Source organism: Cantharellus anzutake, assembly GCF_015039405.1.
Source record: "Cantharellus anzutake strain C23 chromosome Unknown EI90scaffold_4, whole genome shotgun sequence".
NCBI lineage: Eukaryota > Fungi > Basidiomycota > Agaricomycetes > Cantharellales > Hydnaceae > Cantharellus > Cantharellus anzutake.
Genome location: NW_024066954.1, coordinates 1316121 through 1330714, shown reverse-complemented (window position 1 = coordinate 1330714; position 14594 = coordinate 1316121). Strand labels below are relative to the sequence as shown.

At 50.3% G+C, this 14594-nt stretch overlaps 5 protein-coding genes across 5 annotated transcripts; 4 read left to right on the top strand and 1 right to left on the bottom strand.

The window, feature by feature from the left end:
* Nucleotides 1–502: 502 nt before the first annotated feature.
* EI90DRAFT_3143759 (uncharacterized protein) lies at nt 503–1716 on the top strand (the record flags this gene model as incomplete). Its single annotated transcript, XM_039065051.1, has 5 exons — nt 503–580; nt 805–954; nt 1011–1155; nt 1198–1618; nt 1650–1716. 5 exons carry the CDS (start codon nt 503–505, stop codon nt 1714–1716), a joined length of 861 nt encoding a protein of 286 aa, XP_038922437.1.
* A 31-nt stretch (nt 1717–1747) lies between these two features.
* On the top strand, nt 1748–4622 carry EI90DRAFT_1745353 (uncharacterized protein). The gene is made up of 3 exons (XM_039052115.1): nt 1748–2022; nt 2136–3003; nt 3957–4622. The coding sequence occupies exons 1-3, from the start codon at nt 1924–1926 to the stop codon at nt 4523–4525; spliced, it is 1536 nt and encodes a 511-aa protein (XP_038922436.1). The 5' UTR covers nt 1748–1923; the 3' UTR covers nt 4526–4622.
* Nucleotides 4623–5371: 749 nt separating this feature from the next.
* On the top strand, nt 5372–7895 carry EI90DRAFT_3012061 (uncharacterized protein; the record flags this gene model as incomplete). Its single annotated transcript, XM_039056537.1, has 8 exons — nt 5372–5651; nt 5710–6296; nt 6328–6553; nt 6601–6802; nt 6856–6952; nt 7007–7672; nt 7724–7762; nt 7824–7895. The coding sequence occupies 8 exons, from the start codon at nt 5372–5374 to the stop codon at nt 7893–7895; spliced, it is 2169 nt and encodes a 722-aa protein (XP_038922435.1).
* Nucleotides 7896–8271: 376 nt separating this feature from the next.
* EI90DRAFT_3034144 (uncharacterized protein) lies at nt 8272–8815 on the bottom strand (the record flags this gene model as incomplete). The annotated part of the gene is made up of 3 exons (XM_039058518.1): nt 8272–8370; nt 8391–8496; nt 8589–8815. Coding segments are annotated over 2 exons (333 nt in total), but the record flags the coding sequence as incomplete, so codon positions are not given.
* A 1349-nt stretch (nt 8816–10164) lies between these two features.
* EI90DRAFT_2905472 (uncharacterized protein) lies at nt 10165–10476 on the top strand (the record flags this gene model as incomplete). The annotated part of the gene is made up of 1 exon (XM_039054207.1): nt 10165–10476. One exon carries the CDS (start codon nt 10165–10167, stop codon nt 10474–10476), a length of 312 nt encoding a protein of 103 aa, XP_038922433.1.
* Between the last annotated feature and the right edge of the window lie 4118 nt (nt 10477–14594).

Here is a 14594-nt window from a genome sequence, read left to right as displayed (position 1 = left end):
TTCTCTCATATCTCTTCACCTCCCCTCCATAACAGTAACAATTTTGGAACAGCTGGATTTGCGAACAACCACCATACTATCAAACCGCGATACCGTGCAACAACAACGTCAAACCTGGCGGACGACCTTATCGTTTCACCTTCTTCTCTATCCGCTCTCTCCGACCCTCCCTCTTCTTCCTCGTCTACGTCATTTCCTTCAAATCCTTATCAAACGAGCACTTCTTTCTCAAATTCACGTATCAGTCGTCAACAATCCCTCGCCGGCCTTATGAATTTGTCTTCAGCCTCACTTTCCCTCTTTAACGATACCCCAACCCCGACTACTTCTACCACCTCGTCCACTACCGGTGCTACCTCGTCTGCCGATCTCTTTTCTTCTCAACTGAATCATAATCATCACTCAGATACCTTCTCCTATGAATTCGACCCAACTCCACATCCTTTTAGCTTTGGTCATGGAGTGAATGTCGGAGATCTTGTTGGAGGCTCCACCATCGTGAATGGTATCGCCACGTCAACGTCGCCAACAACGAATACAGCCCCAGGCCCACCGCCCTCTTCATCACTCCTTAGTGGCGGTACCACTGGTGCCATTCTTGGGGGCCCTTATAGGAGCGGTTCTCAGCAACAGTTGGGCTCGACTGCTGGTGTTGTATTTGGTGGTAGTGGCGGTGTTGGTAGCACCAGCGGTCTCAATGGGGGTGCCATTGTTGGACTTGGACCGGGAGTTGGTGGCGTCGGTGGAGGAGATCGATTGTCTTCGTCATTGTCCTCGTCTGATTCCCGACAACAACAACAACAGCAAAATTCTTCTGCTGGCTCTAATACCAATGGGCCGTCGTCTTCCACTGTCGGTGGAGGCACTGGTGGCAGTGGAGGTACCCAGTCCAGCAGTGCGCAACAGGAGGAGATATCCACTATTTTTGTGGTCGGGTTCCCTGATGATATGCAGGTATGTGCAACGAACCGCTGGTTGAGACCCCTTTTCACCAATTTTTTTTCTATTAGGAAAGAGAATTTCAAAACATGTTCACCTTCTCTCATGGGTTTGAAGCTGCGACGCTAAAAATCCCAAACAAGGAATCTACTTCGTATGGTGCGGGATCGAACCTGGCCTCGTCTTCATCCGCTGCTAATGCGGCTGGCATTAGTGGTGTGAATCGGTCTGGATTCGGAGTTGGTGGTACGTTTGGAGTTGGAGCTAGTGACCCGTACAATCTTGTCACGGTGAATTCGGGAGGTGTCGTGCTTGATTCAAGGGATGGTACGACTACGACTGCTTCTACCTCTGGTGCGGCGAATTCCTGGACGGATGATACGCTGTTTACGAGAAATGACAACGCTTCATCGAACGCGACCATGCAGCCGCCCCCAGCCCCTGGACCAGCACCGCCTCGAAAGCAGATCATTGGATTTGCTAAATTTGCAACGAGAGCGGATGCCATTGCAGCTAGGGATACGTTACAAAGCAAGAGGGTCGATGTAGAGAAAGGGGCGGTGCTGAAGGCTGAGATGGCGAAGAAGAATTTGCACACGAAGCGGGGCGTTGGTGTGGGTGGCACTGGTGGGCCTAGCAGTGGTGGCGGCAGCGGCAGTGGGCCGTCGGGTAGCACCCAGTCTAATTCTCAGCCTATTCCGCCTTCCCAGCCACAGCAACAACAAGGTCCTCAAGTCAATGGTAATGGCCATATTATTGGATCGTTGGGAGGGATGAACGGGTATGGAGCGGGGTTGCATGGCCATGGTCCTGGCCTACCGCCGCCTGGCTTGAATGGCCCTGTTAACGTTCCTATCGTCCCACTTTCTGACGCGTCCGTTGTTTTCGGGCTTGGACCAAGAGGTGCACCGGTTGATCGCGAATTTGGTACTGGTAGTGGTTTTGGCCCCCGTGTGATGACTGATCAGAGGGAGTTTGGTGGGGATGTTGTTAGTAGTGGTGAGCAGCCTCCCAGGTTTAGTGGACTTTCGTCATCGTCTGTTGGTGCGTTTGGAGGGTTCCACGGGCATGGGCATGGACACGGTTTTGGTGTGAGTGTGGGGTTGGGAGGTGGAGGACTAGGGATGGGTGGTTTCGGACTTGGTGTTCCTTCGAATTCAGGTCTTCCGAGGGCTCGTTCGGAGGAAGCGCTTGGATTCGGTGATGTCGGAATTGGAGGGTTTGGCAGGTTTGGCGGTAGCAGTGGTACGTTTGGAGGAAAGGAGGGAAGGGACGAGTATGGGAATGATGTGGCTACCCCCACTGCTACGGGTATTGCGGCGGGTGCGAACGTTGTTGTGTTTGGGGCTGACGATCTGCCTGCATTACCTTTCCTGGGTTCGTCGAGCTCAAGACCGCATTCTGCCTGGAGGAGTGATATTGGAGAGGGTATGGGTGGGCACGAGTCGTCAACGAAGGCGGATGGTGGTGAAGGTGGGGAGGATGATTCGTTGCTGAAGTCGATGACTACCTCGTCTTCGTACTCCTCGTCTTTGCCTTTGTCTGCTGGACGTGACTTCGATGTGCATGTGGATGCGGATGAGGGAGAAGTCGATACCATTGATCCCGATGCGACGTTTGTGGCGTCCGAGGTGCAGCAACAGCAAGGCGCTGACGAGAAGGGATTGAGAGGACCATCTAGGGCCGTGTCTCCTATTGCTCGTTCGAACACCTCCAACCCCCGGGCGTCACCTGTTCATCCGACATCGACATCATCTAATGCTCCGATTTCGCTGGAGTCGATCTGGAAGAGGGACTCGTCCCCTTTAATTGCTGTCGTTTCGCAGTCCGCCTCCGCATTATCCCGCCCATCATCATCTTCATCTAGGGCCATTCGACCCCCTTCGTCATCATCTTCAGCTTCGGCGTCGTCTTTGACTTCTTCGGCTCTTTTCTCTCAGGATTTGGAGGCGAGATTTGAAGGTTTTTCGATCGGACCGATCACCGCTGGTGCCGGGTCTAACGGTGTTGGCACTGGCTTGGGTTTGAATAGGCCACAGAGGGACGGGGAGTCCAGTCCGCCAGGTCTTTCTTCGCCAGGGTCAGGAGCGGGCATGGGTGGGTCAGGTGGAGGGGCAACTTATGATGCCAGTCCTGAGTCTGGATCTGGATCTGGCGTACCTTCTGCCATGCCTGCTGGGCTTACTTCTGTCTCTGGTACTTCCGGGTCGTTTTCCGTGTCTGGACCTGGCTCAGGCTCTGGGCGGGTGCATGGATATGGAAGTGGTGGAGGCGCTGACCAGAACCCTCCCATCAATACGCTGTACGTCGGGAATTTACCTACGATCAATGGAAGTGGTGGGAGCGGAACGACCACGGCGATGACTGTATTGGAGGAGAATTTGAGGCTCGCGTTTTCGAGGTGCGCAGGGTATCGGAAGCTTTGTTTTAGGCAGAAGAGTAATGGGCCAATGTGCTTCGTCGAGGTGAGTTATGAATTGTTGCTTGGCATGACAGCGATTGTTGATCGCTTTTTGTCCCCTTTCTTTTGTAGTTCGATGACGTGTCCTATGCGACAAAGGCGTTGAATGAGATGTATGGGCACACGCTCAATGGCCTGATCAAGAATGGGATACGTCTTTCGTACAGTAAGAATCCGTTGGGCGTTCGGTCACCGAGTTTGTCAAACAGCGCTCAGCAACAGCAACATCACGACTCGTCTAGTGGTGGTATTGGCGTTGGACGGTTTGGACCCTCTGTCAATGGTAGCAAGTCGTCTTCGTCGGGTTTCTTTAGCGGGGAAGGCCAAAGAACGAGGCAAGACAGCCTTGTTGAGGGCCCTCCGCCCAGGCATGTTGCTGCTGCCAATGGTGGTGCTGGGTATTTCGGATTTGAAATGCCGAGGAGCAGCAAGCATTTTTCGGTTCCGAATGAGTTCACGACAGTGGAGACGACGAGTCCGCCCAGGTTCTTTGGAACTGGTACTGGTGCTCTCTCGACGAATTCGGCTCCTGGACCATCTCCCGTTTCTCTCCCAGTGTCCGGTAGTCCGCCTCTTCCGCATAATGGTGTTCCCATGTCATCTGTTTATATGGGGAATTCGACGTTTTCGCCCTTTGGAAATGATCCCCTGCCTCCTTCCTCGACAACGAGCTCGCCTCCTTTGACTAATGGTGGGATTACGTCATCCTTTGTGGACAAGAATGATCCTATCGTGTCGCCCACTTCCATCTCATCTTCGTCTTTCGCTGTTACCGCTCCTGCTGCCGGTAGTCTTCATTCGCAAATGCATCCTCCATCGCATCTTCCTCATCTTAACAATACTAACAATAACGGCAATTTTCACAATTTTAACAATCATCATCAAACGCATGCTGCACTTCATCAACTTCATCTTCAACCGCATCCTTCTTTATTCAACAATCACCAGCATCAACATCATCTTCATTCGCTTCAGCAGCAGCAGCAGCTAGGGCGTGTTTTGGATCGGTACGACGGAGTAGTAATGGGGCCGTCGTCGTCATCGATGTCGAGTTCTCTGTACGGCGTTCCTCCTGGACTCGGTAGTGGTGGTGGTGGTGGTGATGGACAGGGTCGTCTCTTATGATAAAGACCGGTTATCATATTGGCAAGACGCGCTTGTTCGTCAGCTCGGTATTCATTGTTCCATAGATTCCATAAAACACCGATTTCGAAATATTTATCATCATCACCCTGCAAGTCGCATTTTTTTTTTTATCTCGATCAACTCCAACTTCCCTCTCGTATACCATCAAACAAATTGACCCCTCTCAGTCAGAATGATCTTTGTTTTTTTTTCACACTTTGCAGCAACATTGTCATCATGTCCTCGATCTAACCCCTTTTTTGTAACATTTCACTACACGGCCCCCACTACTAGTACTACTACTGCGTCAGCTAAGCTTGCTTCTATCGATCTGTCTCTTTCCCGTCTCGTTTTTTATATATGCATGGCGTACCCATCACAGAGACGAATGTTTATTTTGCACTCCTCCCACTTGTTCCCACTTTCTCACTTTTCTTCCACTATCATAACTCTCGCGCACGTATTCGACTACCTTGCCTTGTACATCTCTCCTTTTACTTTAGGCCCCTCACCCCTTGTCCGAAAACTACCTTTGAGTTATGTATGTTTTACAGACGTATCTTAGCTTAGCGCAGCTCGCTCGACTCGATTGAACATTTTTTTTGTTCGAAATGTCCAAGTAGCCATAAGTATTATATTCTCTCAAATACATGATTTTTTTTTCTTTTCCTTTTCGTGTGCATCCTCGCGCTGACTTGTGTGTAATGGAGGTCTTGTATTTATATGAAGCAAGAAATTCGTCACGCGATAGATCAACTGAAAACGGCAGCGGAGTTGTCCGAATTGATTGTTATATTGTTATAGTAAACCTGAGATCCTGCTTCTGACTCGCCCACTATAACTGCCATGGCATCTCCAGACGCTCCTTCGGGTGGACATATTCAGCCTAATCCGTCCTCCCCCCCAAGGAAACCAGCCAAGTACTATGCTGAGCATAAACGTGATGAACTTCAAGCTTATGGATACGACGAACAAGTTCATAAACTGAAACCTTTCCAGACTTTTAAGGATGTCACCAACTTCTTAGGCGTTCCAGGAATTCGATCCCAGGGGGCCAGCGGAAAATTCACCCTTAAAACTTTCATTATGGTGGCCAACACAATGGCTCAATCCATACACCGTGAGCGTAAGTACCACTCTCCCTGCATTTTTCTGTTCTTTTTGGCATATGGCCTTGAGTTTAGATTTTGCGGACATGCCCCTCTTGGTGTTCAAGTCTACAGAAAACAAAATCCACCGTGGGCATGTCACTGACACTGGTTGCAAGCCGGATTATACTGCCGCTTTCGAAAAGGATTGGTTTCCCGATGGTACCACACTCTGGCCAAACATTCAATTTGCTGGTGAGAAAGCATCCGGAGGGAAGTCTAGGGACTCCCAAGAGAAGCAGGCCGTTTCATACCTACACTACCTCCTCCTTGCGAGGCCTGACCTCTTTGTCGCACAAGGAGTACTTGCCTCCAAAAAGAATGTCTTGTTTCTCTTTGGAATCGGAGGTTATGGCATACGCAGTTTCGAACTCGGGTGGGACGACAAACTTCTTCCCCATCTGATGTACGACATTATCTATCGACTTTACAAGCCAGATCATTTTGCGGATGCAAGGTATACGAAGTGCCCCGCAGTGGACAATTTTGTTCCATATACTGTGTGCCTCCCTGGGGATAAGCCAGGGGAGACAATAACGTGCCCCAACTTCACTCCCATCTATGCCAGCAATCCCTTTCAGACCCGCACGCATGTCCTCTCAAGCCCAGACTCTGAAGTCTTGGTTCAGGGAAAACTCTTAACGGTGCTTAAAGACCAATTATGCCGAGTCGGGACCAGATTTGATGAACACACGATCCTCCATCATAGGGAAAATGCCCGGCGTGGTTGAAATGGTGTACCATCATGTGTTTGACCTTCCTCTGCCCCTTGGTGACACCCGAAGAAAGTATTTCACAGGATTGCGGCAATTTGGGAAACCTTTCATGAGCATCCCTACTCTGCGGCAGATGTTGGAGACCGCATATGATGTCCTGGAAGGTATTTTGGTCTTATTGGCTTCCTTCCATATATTCACATGTCTGCAGTGTTGCGGAATTTGCGTTTCGAATGCCAAATCCTACATCGCGACATTAGCAAAGGGAATGTTCTTTATATTGATGATAAGCCACCCCCGACGACAATTGCCTGTAGTACTCCACATGCCAACTTTATTGGAGCGAGCGAGGTGGCTATGGCCACTGCCACGGGCTCATCCCTTTGCTTCATTAAGTATCTCCTCAACGAGAGGTATGTTGCAGTATGGGGCAATGGGGTGGTCACTGATGCAAGACTGAACCTAGCTGTGATCCCTGCGAAACATCGGCACTGCTCATTGATTTCAACCATGGTGAACATCTTACACGCAAACCGAGTCAGCACAAGCGAACTGAACGAACGGTCAGTCATGTCTTATCTTCTCTTTGTAACCTATTTCATTTGCATTGTTATCAGGGCACCCCTATCTTCATGGCCCGTGCCCTTCAACTGAGGAAACCAGTTCCACTTCGCATTCCCTCAATTCTCGCTGCGGTACCTGATAGTCCTAAACCCTATACTTTGGCCCACCCGGACCGTGTTGCGAAATTCCCGTCCACACCGTTGAGATTGCTCACTGACCACCCGGGTGGTCGTAACAACCGCGAATGGAGGCATGAACTCGATCATGATGCGGAGTCTGTCTGGTGGTTACTCCTTTACTGGACGGTGACCGCGCAACCCAAAGGAGAGCCAGATGAATCCATTGCTCAGTCCGTCTGGTCGCTTCTCACAGGAGATGATCGGCATTCGCTGATTCATGTCCTGGCCGGTGGGCCCTGGCCGTCGAGTGAGAGCACTGTGACTAATATCCACACCCTCTACTACAAACCACTCTGGCCTTTGCTTGGTAGGCTCGCCGAGATTCTTGTCATTGACAGATATTGGCTGGAGGACTCTGAAACGCGAAATGCACCGCAATATATTAGCGAGGCATTTCAACGTTTGATCCTCCAATTTATCCTTGACAACCGTAAGGCGGATTTCATGATGCGCCAGGTTAAAGAGTGCCCCCGTCGAGTTGAAAAGGACTCGCAAGAGCCAAGCCATTCTGCTACAGTCAGCCAGAGGAGGAATGCTGAGGTCAGTAGCAAGATCAGTAGTAGACGCTCATCCTCCCTTTCCTCAATCCAGGAAGAGCACATCGCGCAGCCTGCCAAGGAGGTAACGGAGGTATGCTATTGAGGCATTCTTTGGTCTTGTATTCCTGTCTCTTACGGACGCGCTTCCTTAGGACAGTGCACATGGGGGTGAAGATATGGATTGGTCTGCCGACGAAGAGTTTATGAAGTCGAATAATATGTAATCCCTGTCAACAAGCATGTAATATAATTTGGTCCGCTGCTTGAGGTTGAAGTGCTTGAGTCAGCGAGGTACCCAGTTTGACGTGTTCTTGTTAGGCTCGCTGAAAGTCGTTAACCCTCGACTGGCATCACGCTGTGCGTCACCCGATCTATAGCATAGGCGCGATATACTATAAAGCGCTATAGTGGTCAAATGGAACTATAGGCCATATTCTAATTGCAAGTATCCTCATACGACACCCCACTGTCTATTTGTTATTTAATGGAGGTACGAGATTAAATTAGGCTTGTGCGCACTCAGTCTAAACGCACTCATTGGTCTCTTTTCGCGCGTGGCATTTTTCCCGGTGGTGTTTAATCTTATGCGCCGTACCCGCTGTCGGCCTTACGCATACTGTGCCTTCCGAGGTTACAGTCATGCCGATTCAGGTTTTTGCCGCTGCATTCCTGGGTCGATTCTTCCGGACAATCTCATCCGTGAGTTTCGTCCGCCTATGCTACAGGGCTCTGGCCCTCTTATACCTTTCCTCTGCTGAAGGCGTGTTCTTTCTTAGTCTTTTCTTTTGTCCTGTATGCTGTTTTTTGACGAAGACATTCCTTCGTCTTCCTTGCTTCCGGTAAGCCTTTCGGTCTCGCCGAGGGGGAGGTGTTGTGACCTTCGGTTACTCTCGGTGGGTGGGATCCCGATTGCTTACTTAGGTTTTTCTAGGTTTCCTTTTTTCGGTTGTTTCCTTGCCCGCTGTAACTTCTGTCTTTCTTTCCTTATTGCTCGTTGTCCTTGTCGTTTGCGAAACCCTCCTCCTTCCCCGGTCTCCTCCCTATTGTAAATTAACCGGGTCACCTTCAATTCCAGAGGTTCTGGCATTTGCCGGGACTGTTGCCCTGCTAATCGCTTGAGTCTCCTGCGTGCACACAAGTTCACCTTCTACTGATTGGCCCTGCCGCCACCAGTCGGGAACAAGATCGAACAGTTCACGAAATTGTTAGATGTGTGTGTGTTCTCAACCATATTCCGACGCCAAGAATTAATATTTGGTGGGGTTCCGGAACGTCTATATAACCCGGATGATGATTGGATTAACACTTCGGATTGGAACGGTTCTGACTCTGGTGACACAGACCCACAAGACCGCTAAACTTGATGTTCGAGCGTCCATTCTCAGGCTGGTCCATCGGTTGCTTGTATTACATGCAGTTCAACGCAATATGCATAGATCGCTTCTTGTTCGATTTTGTTTTATTGTTTACAGCGAAAACCGGTTTATCAGGGAAAAGTTGTGCAACTGGAACCCTCCTTTTGGATTAGGAGGTCTTCTCACTAGACCCTAGTCTTAGAATAAGTATGCTAATTGCGAAATAACTCAGCTTCACATTAAAGTGAACTAAGAATGTTATAATACCTAATCGCGAAATAACTATCGTACATTAGTTATTAGTAAGAATCATAATAACTAGTCGAAGTATGAATCTCACCTCAGCTTCATGTTAAAGTGAACTGAGGGGAATGAGAGTGCGAAAAGGTGGAAGTTTTATAGAAAAGAGATAGGGCACCAGCGCGTAGTGCGCCAGGCCAAAGAGTAGTCGGTCCCGACTCAAAGCGGGATGTCATAGCGAAGAAGAATAAAGGGAAAAAGGAGTTACAACCACGCCACCTTAAACCCATGATGGCCGTAGGGCCTAAGCTCCTACTGAGTGCCCGTTGAATTCCAACACCTAGTTCATATATTTCCCGTTTGCGAATTGTACATAATGTTTTCCGCTTTTGGTGAAGTTGAACATAAACAATAACCAACAACATCCAACAGCCCTCATGTCCCAGCCTCCCCAACCATGCCCCTTGTACGCCGCCTAAGTGATGACCTAAAGCTTTGTATCCCCTTTCTCTGGATGGACGGTCTAAATGTTCAGCAGATATGTCGTACTTTATCTTTCAGCAAAACCCTAGTTTACAAAATCCTGACCTGCTGGCACACCAACAATACTATCCGACCCCCATCACTTTGAAGAGTTGGATGGCCATGCACTCTCCCAGGAGAGGCTGTCACTTACATTGAGACCCACCTTGACAATGATGGCACACTTCTCTTGGATGAGCTTCAAGCCCGTATCTGTACTGAATTTGGGGTTGATGTTGGCATAAGCACCCTCCGACGAACACTCGACTCACTTCTTTACACTCGCAAACAAGTAACTAGGATTGCAATAGAAAGAAATGAGGTCCTCCGTGCTGCTTTCAAATGCTGCTATGCAGAGCTGGTCCATGACCCCAACATGCTCATTTGTATCGATGAGAGTTCAAAGGATGAATGCACCGTTGCATGTCAGTGGGGGTATGCCTGGCTTGGGAAGCGTTGCCCAGTTCGATCTCGGTTTGTTCGAGGGACTCGGTATTCAATTCTCCCTGTCTTAGGTGTAGATGGTTATCTTGCATATGAGGTTTTTGAGGGACTGGTAACAGGAGACCGATTTGTCGAATTTGTCATATCCATGCATACCTGTGAGGCCCCGGCCCATGTCTATATTCTGCCCACAACATCAGTTGATGTTGTGTTGTGTAATAATTATGTCGCGACGCTAATTTAGCATCGCGGAAGCTTCTCTATTTATTTGTGCCAAGAATGTATAAGATTGTATATAAACCCTCGGGGTAGCTGTAAAAGGCGGATTAGCCTTTACTTCTACCCTGTCAATATACAGCCAAATCAAGCATATACTTAGACGGACTACTGAGGCCTGAGGCGAACGGGGGAACGGAACATTACCGTCCCCAAACTAGTAAGATAACCTTTCACTTTTTTACGCTCTTATTCTCTTTCCATTCTCGGCACCACATTACCGGCGCCGAAACCCCATTTGGCAACGCGCGCGTCGTCGGCCCCTGACAACGCACGACTTCGATCAAGTTCTCACGCGAACTTGTTGAACGACTCGACACCTCTTCTGGATGTCGTGGAGATACAACACCAGGAGCACGTCCAACGCTCCCACCAACACGGCCGGCCCCTCCACTGGCCGTAGGGTGGAAGACGACACCACCTCAAGTGATGGTGGTGATCTGGGCCTGCAAGGGCCCAGGGATGCATCTCAGACGCGTCCCACCTATATGAGAGACGTTGACGAAGTCACAATGTCTGAAGCCCTCGCAGCGGAGACTCTCGCGGCATTCGTCCCAATGCGCGCGTCATGTCCTCCATCCCCAACCCACTCCCTCGCGTCTGAAATGGTGCAAGTACTAAGAAATCGCGTCGACCAAGTCGACGACGACATCGCCGACTTGAGAGGCGATGTCCGTAACATGAATACCCAAATCTCTGGGAATAGCGATAACATCGCTCGTCTAGATCATAACATCATTAAGGTGGAGGAAAGACTTAATGAGAAACTAAACGAAATCCTCCTCGTGCTCTCTTGACGCGACGAGCCAAAGTCACCTGCAGCAACGGTGGATAACCCATCTGCAAACCCTGCAGTGAACCCAACAACGGGTGGGGACCCTATCGTTGTCTCTGACCAGACGAAAAAAACCGCTGTTGAGGCACAGGCGCCCCAAGAGGTCCCTGTAGTCCCCGTTAATCAAACGGGTCAACCAATCACTAAACCCGCTGTGGAGGCGCAAGCGCCCCAGGAGGTCCCTGTAGTCCCCGTTAACCCAACGGGTCAACCAATCAGTGGGGTCCCCATACCTGGAGGGATCCCCACTGTCTCTGCTGTCGTCACAGATGCGCCAGAGGCGACAAGTTCACACCCGTCCATCGAGGTGCAAGAATCTGACGGACGTTTTGTTCCCATCTTTAGTGGAACTAAGCCACCTACCCCGTCGATGGCGCCAGTAACCACTGACGCCAAGGGAAAAGGTAGGGAGATCGACCCAGGACAACTGGCTGGATCATCGACTACGGGGGAGAGTGGAACTTCTCCATTCCATTTCAGACCAGGCTTCTGTCAGGGCCCGGCCTCGGACTCGGAGGCTCCCTGACCTCAACCCCCATCTAACCTGTCCTCACACTATGCGGGGCATGAGATGTATAGTAAAAGGAAAGATAATATATACACTTGCCTATGCGGGGCATGAGATGAGAAGAAGGGTAAAGGTCTCATCTCCCCACATGGTTGCTATATAAAGGAATGGGTCACATGCTCACAACTATACAGCTCCTAGAGTTGTGTAGTGTGACCCGGAGGGAACATCCAGGTGGCAGTGCCCAGTAAGTGTGGGAACGTTCTGGGCGAGTTGCTCGCCCAGAACTGTGGCTGTGACCCGTGGGAACATTCTGGGTGAGCTGCTCGCTCAGAAAGTTCCCACGCTATCCCGTGCGCGCGTGTGTACACAACACACAGAGGTGACAACAAGGCAACAGTCAAAGAATAAAAGGGGGTAAAGTAGGTGGGGAGTCTGGGGCACCCTAAGGCAGGGTGCTGAACCCTGACAGCTTCGTGCCCACGCCGTTCATTCTGTCGTCCCAACCCACGAACGGTGGGGTGAAAATACCACGTGTTGACGCTACTCAAACGCGTAATTTCCCTCCTGACCATGGGAGAAAGAAAGCAGTGCCGATGAAGGCCACTGTGGAGACGATACAAGAGGAAGACGGTGACACGGAAGCCACCAGTGTTCCGTACGATTATTACGCACGGAAAAAATGCCCGATCTACGTCCAGGATTGTGTAGATGACATTGGCGGACAGCCCACCAAGGTCAGACCTATCTTCACTAAGCATAGTCTCAGCGAATCTACTTTCGACTTTAACGCCCATCTGGATGCAGACGCAGCATTCGTATACAACGTGGGTCATGGGGCAAACGGTGAAGACCCTGAAAGACTGTCCCACAGCACAGCACTCAGACGAGTGCTGGATAACTACCACCGATTCTCACAACCGCCTGCAGCTCCAGAAGGGGGCAAGAGGCGTGTAGACCAAGTTAGGTCTAACTCGGGAAGAAGGCCCCGCCGTCCGAGTGGCGATGGTGATGATGAGGATGGTGGCAAGGGTGGCTCGTCCTGGCCCAACCCACCATTTCTTGACCCATTTGGCACCGAAGCAAAACGGGAGCCTTCATCCAATTTTCCAAACCGCTTGTCTGTACGACCCGGTTTGTTTGACTCAACCATGCGTTCATATGCAGCACCTGTGGCACGAGTAGTGCCTGATCCATCTGAGTTCATGACTCAGCTTCTTGAATCTGCACACCGAAGTGTGGAGGTCCGAATCCTGCAGCCACTGCCTGCAGATGTACGCCCAGAACTGCTTAAAAAGATGCAGGGACTGACTCTGACCATCAAATGGTCTGGAGAGAATAACTCGAAGATATTCCACAACTGGCTGCACTCCTGGCTAGCCTATATGTCGTCGTGTGGGTGGAAGGGTGAAGCTTACAACGAGTTTCACGTCCACACTTTGACAACCGCTGTTGAAGGCGAGGTGCAAGACCTCCTGATGCACTATATACGCATTGGAGTGCAGAATGGGGTAACCCCCCCATTCTGGGATCTACTAGAGATCCTTATCTGCACCTTCATCAAGAAGTCTGCAGCAGTAGCATCCACGAAAGCGTTCAAAATGCTTTCATACGATTCCGCGAAGGGAATCAAACACTTCTATAACCAGCTGTATTGTGCAGCTGAGGAGATGATCACGCCTCCTGACCAGGCAACGTTCAATGAACGTTTCCTGAACGCCATCCCTGGCGAAATGCGTCGGGAGATGGTTATGTGCCACGACATTTCCGTGGACTACACAACGAAAGACGAGTTGTGGACCGCCGTGCTCCGCCTGGACCACGCATACGATTCAATTAAGGCGATCTCTGCGTATTGTAACGACTCGCAAGCGCCAGCCGTGTCAAAAACGACGCAAAAACAAGCCAACACCGCAGCAGCACCCAAAAAAGCTGCTGATTCTTCGTCCACCAAGAAAGTGTACAAAAACACATTCGGGGGAAACACATCATCTCTGAAGAGCAGACAACGCTCGACCTTCCGTGCGAGCTATTCGCCGGCTCCAAAAACAGAGAAGTCGACGTCGTCTACAGCGACGAAATCAACGCCATCCTTGGATAAGGATGGGAAACCGCATTGTTTTAAATGCGGGAAAATAGGCTATCAACGTGATTGCCCAAATCACGACAAGCCCAAACCGCGCATGTACAACATAGCGGTCGAGTCTGACGAATGAGACCTACAGGACTCGGAGCCTGTAGAAGAACCGGAAGGTGTTGAAGATCCTGCAGAGGTGCAGGACTATATGGCCGACGATGAGGCGTTCGACGATAAACTCGTGGACGACCCATACAATCCCAACCTCCTCGCTGAGGCAGAGGAGGAGTACGTAGAAGTGGATGCCGACATGTTCGTCGGTGCTATGACGTTCGTGGATCCCACGGACGAAAACTTCTCCATTAAATTAGCGTCTGCTCGGCAAGCAGACAAACTGCCATCTGATGAGCAGATAGTAGCTGAGCTTGTCAACGACGCAGTAAAGACCTACAAGAGGGACGGTGTTATACCGGTCCCAAAATCTTCATCGGGGAAACCGTCAACGCAAAGTGTGACGAGTTCTTCAGTGCCTAACAAGCTTCTGAAGAAAATCCCGCCAATATTCGATGTGAAGTTTAGAATCTTGCAAGAGGTGGGTAAATACCCTGAAAACCGCAGCGCCGACTTAAGGCGGACGCTCACCGGCGAGGTTAACATCGCCGGGGT

What these genes read in the sequence shown, in the direction of transcription:
- EI90DRAFT_1745353 (XM_039052115.1), top strand. Translation starts at nt 1,924, where the DNA reads ATGTTGTTAGTAGTGGTGAGCAGCCTCCCAGGTTTAGTGGACTTTCGT. An exon ending in CGGGCATGGGCATGGACACG is followed by an intron (nt 2,023 to 2,135) that starts GTTTTGGTGTGA and finishes GAAGCGCTTGGA; the next exon opens with TTCGGTGATGTCGGAATTGG. An exon ending in CGGGGAGTCCAGTCCGCCAG is followed by an intron (nt 3,004 to 3,956) that starts GTCTTTCTTCGC and finishes TTTCTCTCCCAG; the next exon opens with TGTCCGGTAGTCCGCCTCTT.